We start from the raw sequence: 7,543 nt of genomic DNA on the forward strand, positions 1-7,543 counted from the left end.
GAAATGTCAATTTTTCTGTGTTAGGATGTCTGAACAAGTGAAAGCGAAACAAGACATTCTTGCTTGAGGCAATTTAGTGCAACTTCTGGGAAAATTTTTCTCTCTTGTGTTTCTCAAAAGAATAATCTAAGACTTTTAGCTTTTCCTCCAGCTAAGAGGATTATTGTCCAGCATTTCTAAGACATATTTCAGAAATAGCAACCAACAGCAATAGAAGTAGTAATATTTAGATTTAAAAAACAAGAAAAAGAAAAAAAAAGAAACAAAAATAACACAACTGAACTTTCTTTGTATGATATACAGTTTTACATATTGAAAATATTGCATAGTATTTCTAAATCTTAGAATAATTTCAGCAGACCGCTGAACAGCTGATTTCAGATGCAAAGAAAGAGCTCAGAATTAGAAGCTTCGAATATACAACAATATTATTGCTTTTTTTCTTCCGTCAAAACGGTAAACTGAAATAAGAGAATTTGAATGCTGTCTGAAAGCTTTCAAAGCTGTAGAAATTTAAAGTATTTATGTAACTGAGGACAGGAGGGGGGGGGGGGAATTGCAGTAAAAAATCCTAAAAATTAGCATAAATTTTGAATAATTCCATACAGGATATCCTTCCTACTATATTTTTCAACATATCTACAGTGGTTAAGCACTGGATATTATAGTAATGTGCATCCTACAAAAAAAAAAAAAAAAAAAAAAAAAAAAAAAAAAAAAGTTGCAATTTAAAGCAAAAGAAGAAGGCAAGTCTCTGATAAAATACCATTGGATATAAATTTTTGATAATAAAAAAAAGACACAATAGTAATGCAGTTTATAATCATTTGTTGTTCATAAAAAAAAAAAAAAAATTGTTCCTAAAATTGAAATATGACAATCCATATAAAAGTATTTTGCGAAGAAAGAAAGCAAAAGGTCATATTTATTTCACTAAATGTTATTTAAAAATATAAATATTTGACAATATTTTAAATGTAAACAAACATTTGAAAATTCGCAAAAAAGAATCTATATTGTCAGTAAAGTGAAGGAAATTTACTATTCCTAAAATATATTCATTGCAAAGGCTGATCTGGGGTTATTTCAGGATTGATTATTTATTTTGGCAGATGTGAAACTTCTATTTTGGGAAAGAGGCATAATAAATAAATTGTGCAGCAAAAAAAAAAAAAATGATTAAGTATACTAGTACAATGAAGAAAATTCCAAGTAACTCAAAAGTCCCTCGACTACAGTTAATCCGCTAATGGCTCTAAAATTGCCGTTAAGGGATTAACAGCATAGGAGGGTAAATACTTAATAAAAGATAGAATGTCAAAGAAGTTTTGATCCATGAAAAATTCTGAATTGGTCTTGCTATTTCATCCACCTTGGCCAGTAGGAGGGTTAATGCACTATTTTACTACTTTTGTATGGAAAATATATGACTTCTGCATTGATTCAACCTTAGCATCTTCCTGGATCTAACTCCCACTGCTGTAAAAGTCAAAATTGGTCTGGGTAGTGATTCTTCCCATATAGCATTGCAATGTATATTTCCAAAGAGAGTGTGCTATCCATTATGGGATACCATGGAAACTGATATACAAGTAGCCTAGTTGTGAAGATGCTTCATGCACAAACTTTGTTTGCTTGGACATAGGATTAAATAAGAATATAATTTCTTGTCAAATATAACTTTGTAACCAAGTGAAAAAACTTTTTACAAATTTATTTTAGTTTTAGGACAATTAAAATATATAATGCCGGACTTAAAAAACATCCTTTCATAATATTCTGAGTTATACAGTCCACCTTTTTTAATGTTCCTCAATTATCCTTAAAGTTAATACACTAACCATTGGTAATCTTTGCTTTGAGTTCCCCCCAGACCTTCAGAAATATTTATACTTTTAAATATCCCCATAAAAATAAGGTCAAGTGGATAAGATGAAGTATAAGAAGCTGATTCTTATTAAATCTCTCTACCTTCAAGCACAGTGGAATGCATTATCCATGATGCCATTATATAAGGCCTTGATCAGGCCTCATGTGGATTATTGTGCATAGATTTGTTCACCGGCCTTTCATTGTGACGAGGATATGTTGGAAAGGATCCAGAGAAGATTCACAAAGGTGGTCAGTGGTCTTTGGAATGTGGAGTACAAGGACAGATTAAGATAATGTAAGTTGCAAAGCCTTGTGAATAAGAGGAAGGGAGGGGAATATGATTGAGACATATGAGCTAGTCAGAGGTTGTTATCAGGTTGACATGGAAGATTTTTCATAGAATGGGAGAGAGGGGGGGGGGGTTAAACAAGAGGCCATCACTGGAAATTTAAAAAGGAGGGTATGAGCAGGTTCTTTGCATGAAAAGTGGTTGGTGAGTGGAATGCATTGCCTGAGTGTGTTGTGAATGAAGACACATTGAATTAGTTTAAAGCACAGTTGGTTAAGCATTGTGTGCAATAGTGTGTGTACCTCCCACAGAGGTCAGATGTTAATAATAATAAATCCACATTGAAAGCATGGGTGATTGTAAGTTGTGTATGTTTGGAAACGCAATAATTCTTTCAAATTGTGAGGATTGCACTGCTTGAAATCAGTGGCGCACCCAGGAAAATAAAATTTAAATAAATTTTATTTTCCTATAGCTCACAGTAATCCCAGCCACTGTGAACGAAAGGCGAACGAAGTAGTGCTCTTGTGGACGGAGTGCTACTTCGTTTGCCAGAGTTGGGCCAAAGGAGATCACAGGTATCATGTAATGGCAATCACTGCAGATGCTCAGTCATAGGTTGTATGCAATGTAGTGTACATTCTCAAATCGTCTACTCAACTCGCCCCCTCCCCACCAAGATTAAATCATGAGTGCTCGCCCCCCCTCCAAGATTAAATCCTGAGTGCGCTACTGCTTAAAATTAACTGCTATGCAAAGCAGTTAATTTAATAAAATAAAATAATTTAATAGTTTTAAATTTTTGCCTATGTATCATAGGCATCCTCAGTACATTGAAAATAGAACACAATACAAAATTACAACTAAAGAATCATTTTCAAAAAGGACTACTGAAGACCTTTTACAGCAAAAAATTAATTTTATAAAATCTGCTTTTATGAAAAATGACTTTAATGAATATTTTATTAAGGAAGCCTTTACCATTCTCTAGACCTGAGGATATCACTCAGATTCCACTCCCCTTATATTAAAGGGATTTCTGAACATATAGCTAGAGTTTTAAAACTTCTTAATATTGTAGTATCCTATCAGGAAGATTTCTACTTTCTTTTCTTCATTCCATCTCCCAGGTATCTACCAGATCCCCATGCTCCTGTGGTATGTCTTAGTTTGGACAGTCTGATAGATCTGCAGCTATCAGTTGTGAAGAACAAATCTTACATCTTTACATGAACAGAAACAGTCTGACCTAGCAGAATATTCCATCTTAACCAAACAGTATTTTTTTTTTGGAAGAAAACTAAGCTTTTACATAGAGGTAGATTCCTCATAGAGCACTTATATAAAGTGTTGTGAGACCTTTCTATTTTTATGCAAATTCCTTATTATTATATTACTGTAATTTTTTTTATATATATATAATTGGGAATTTTATGGACCGTTTGTTGTTAACACTATAGTAGCAATTTTTGAAAATGATTCTTTAATTGTAATTTTATACTGTGTTCCATTTTCAATGTACTGAGGATGCCTATGATACACAGGTGGAAATTGTACAACTATCAAATTTATTTCATGTAAGTTTTAATTTCTGTGTTGATTTTTCTAAATATGTCAACTTACGTATTAAAGACACAACTGGTAACGACACTGCATCTTTGAAAATGAATAAAATTGCTTACATGAATGAGAGAGAGAGAGAGAGCATGTGCACGCAAAGCTTCATTTTTTGAGATATTTTTCATGGTGCTAAACTTACTGAGGTATTCTCCATTATTCAAATACAGCAAATGTGGTAGCTGAATGTGCCACTCTGTACAAGATTATTAAAAACTTAATACTCAGAGTCACTTTAAATTTCTTCCAGAAGTTACTAAAATTTGTAAGGCATTCATGCACAAATGATGATAAAATGCAAATTCGTTGTCCTTTCAGGTACCTTGTTTCCTAGGTTTCAGAGGTGCACTGGCTGGACTTCTCTAGGGGGCAGCATTAAGTATGATGAAATGTTTAGTGTTTCAATCACACCAAGTTGTCAAGCAAGATAAATTACTTTAAAAATGTACTGAAGACCTCATGTTGCTCCTTCCGTTTTTCCTAATTATTCAGTGGTGGATAAATTCAGAATCGTTAATTTCTAAAGACGATGTGAAAGCATACATACAGTGCTTGCTCCGGCCAGTGACTGCAATGTTCAACTAGGAAACGTTTAGCAGGGAGAGTCCAGTCTAGTTTTCAAAATTCGATATTTCATGAACTACTTAATGGGGGGGGGCAGTTTTCAGCTAGTGCAACGGTAAGGAATCTCCCGATATCAGATTCTGATAACTGCTGAGTTTATCACACCATCAGAAACACTTAACGAAATCGCTTCAGCCCTTTCATATAGATTACTCGGACATTATATGTAATGTCCGAATACCAAGCATTCCAACTTAAAAACCAAAATGATGCTTTCTACCCCCATCCCCAGTTTCCGCTCTGTAAGTAACTTAATATTTAAACATACCAAATTTACCAAACTATAACTTACCGGCAGGATGATTCCAAACCGGCTGAAATTTTGAGGGTACACGTTTGTCCAAAGATGCAATAAACGTTCGGTATATAGCAGCCATTTCGCTTTCTTAATTATATCCGCATTTGTGAAAGAAAAAATAAATCCGTAACGTTCAGGTACTTTGATCTCTTTACAAGGTCACAAACTCAGGACAAAAAGTATGAAGCTATTCCCAAGAGACGAAAATACACCATTTTCTGTTTAGATAGTCCTACAATCAGCGCCAAGATGATATAGCGGTTTGAGTACCTGGGCCTCCACTTCAGTACGTTCTTGACCAGGACTGACAAGTCTCCTAGGCCCAAGATCACATAGCATGATTTTTTTTTTTTTTCAGATATTAGCGAACTAGAATATATTTTCTAAAAAATAATTAGTAAAATTAATTAAATATAGATAAAAAAAATCAGCTAACGCCTTTTTATTCCCGTATACGGGAGTAGGTGAAGCCATTTAGCTCTATCTAACTTTTGGAGACTGAGTAGGCAGTTCAAACTCCACTGGTACCAATCAGAGATAGATGGTCCAAGGCTATCACTAATTAAGCGGTACACAGTGAAGAGAGACGGCTCAAATGCGTCGCCATCTCGTGGTCCCTAACCCTAACACAATATATTTGTAATGTCTGAAATAATGTGGGTTCTACGGTCGATTTTCTTGAGTTTACGGGATGAAAAACCCGAGTTTCTGGGAGTAAAAACCCGCTTGCCCGTGCCAGAGATCGACTAACTCGAGAACCGGTCGAAAAAAGGCTTAGAAAAATTTCCTCTAGTCGCCGACTAGACTCGAAACCAAGTCTTCCTTCGTGCGGCCAAGCGCCATGGTATGCAAACGCACCATCCACTGAGCTACACAGACTCTTAAATATAGATTTATATTTCTATTATAAATGAATAAATAAAAACAGCTAACGTCTTTTTATTCCCGTTCAGGGAGTGACTAGAGCATTTTTACCCTTGTAACTTTTGGAGACATTGGGCAGTTCAGTCTCCACTGGTAGCCAATCAGAGATAGTTGGCCAAAGGTTTTAACTAATTATTTATACGGCTATTTTAGCCTGTTTCCGTTTAGGAGTGTCCCTTATTTTAAATACATCTGGTTTTTACTAAAGCATTTTTTAGGGCATTATAAGTGTATTTCAGAGGTAAATATATGCAGACTAATAGAGGAAGAAATTTTGCACATACCTTGTTTGCATGTCAGGATGTCTTCGTTCTTCATACTTCTGATGTTAGGGATAAGGGGGTAGGAAACGTGGGGAGGGTTGTTTGAGGCAAGGTGAGAAGATTAAATTAGAAAACCTGGGTTTTCTTAAAAATGATATACAGTTATATATATATATATATATAAATATATTAAATTTAAGGCCGCTTCTTTTGGAAAAAAGAAGGGATTTATGGGAAACAGGGCTGAGGGAGAGCGTTAACAGGGTGCGAGCCGTATCGATCATGTATCGTCATCGGAATATTTCGGGAAAGGTGTAGGGCTATGTCATGTCAGCTTGATATAGAAGAACTGCCTTGGAAGGACTTTTGTTTTCGCTTATTGTTCGGAGTCGTGACCTAATTTTTATGTTGTGGAGCTTCCAACAATCAGAAATTAGGTAGGGTCGGTGGACGTCGATTGAGATTTAACTACAACGTTTTGAGTTGTAATTAAGGATTGGGGGATGCTTAAGGGTCAAAGCTGTATAACTGAGAGGAGACCTCCACATAGCCTTTAAAAGGAATGCGGAGAACCGACCAGGGCTTCTGACCTAATGTCTAATCCTCACCTTCTCATGGTGCACGCTGTTGGTATCTACTTGGATACTGAACGAACGAGGATGGGCTGGCAATTTGGGATTTAGCCGACCAAATTGTATTCTTATAGGTTAAGCCAAAATAAAAAATGATGGCACAACATGACAAAATTTCATGCAGGCTGGGACGTCGCCCGGTTAAACAAGGCCCCCGTTGTTTTCGCCAGGGAACCAGGACGAACAGCGAAAAGTCAGCTACTGGAACAAATCTGAAAACAAACCCCAAAACAAGCCCAAACTCAACATCACCAGAGTTAAAGATCGGTACTATCAACGTAAGAAGCCAGAATGGCAAAGAAATGGAACTAGCTGAGGAATTAGATAAGTACCAGATCGACATAATAGGGGTGACTGAAACAAAAAAGACCAAAACTGGTGAGATCTTTCTGAGCAATAAATACAAAATGTTATATTCAGGCAATAACAATCAAGGAAAAGAAGGAGTAGCCATAGTATTCAACACAAAATAAGAGGCTAATCTTCTTGAATGGCAGTCAGACTCAAGTAGAGTTACGTTGGCAAATATGAGAATGGGGAACTGGACAATGAGACTTATTTGTGCCTATGGTCACACAGAAGGTTCTACTAAGGTAGAAGTGGAGGAATTTTTTGAGGCTTTAGAAAAAACAACTGACACAATGAAAAAGGAAAAGTTGGTCCTTGTTGGGGATCTAAATAGCAGAGTAGGAAATGATTGTGAGATATACAAAAATATTTTGGGAAAATTTGGAGAAAAGAGCAAAGTTAATAACAATCGCAAATATCTGTTGAATTTCTGCTCAGGACATGGACTGGTTATTACTAACACCATGTTCCAACATAAAAATGTGCACAAATTCACATGAAGAGAAGAGGCTAGGAATAAGAAAAGTCTCATTGACTATGTTATTGTTGATAGTGATGTTTTCTCCCTGGTGCAGGACACCAGAGTGTACAGAGGATTTGAAATTGGAAGTGATCACCATTTAGTCTTGAGCAGGATAAAATTGAATTTCATATTGAAAAGAATAACATGTAAGAA

At 35.6% G+C, this 7,543-nt stretch overlaps 1 protein-coding gene across 2 annotated transcripts in view; it reads right to left on the minus strand.

Annotated features, from left to right (window-relative positions):
- Positions 1-5,012, minus strand: part of LOC150096011 (mitochondrial pyruvate carrier 2-like) — a 105,751-nt gene extending 100,739 nt beyond the window's left edge. Inside the window, exon 1 of one of the 2 annotated variants that reach the window (XR_016549914.1) lies at positions 4,695-5,012. Coding sequence is in view for 1 of the 2 variants with exons in the window: in XM_090408892.1 (XP_090265018.1) it covers positions 4,695-4,779 (85 nt within the window). In the remaining variant the exon portion in view is untranslated. The remainder of the gene's footprint in view (positions 1-4,694) is intronic. The other variant, XM_090408892.1, reaches the window with a different exon arrangement.
- Positions 5,013-7,543: the final 2,531 nt, after the last annotated feature.

Source organism: Typopeltis vanoorti, chromosome 19 (genome assembly GCF_054136105.1).
Source record: "Typopeltis vanoorti isolate ZY-2024b chromosome 19, IOZ_Tvanoo_1.0, whole genome shotgun sequence".
Classification (NCBI taxonomy): Eukaryota; Metazoa; Arthropoda; class Arachnida; order Uropygi; family Thelyphonidae; genus Typopeltis; species Typopeltis vanoorti.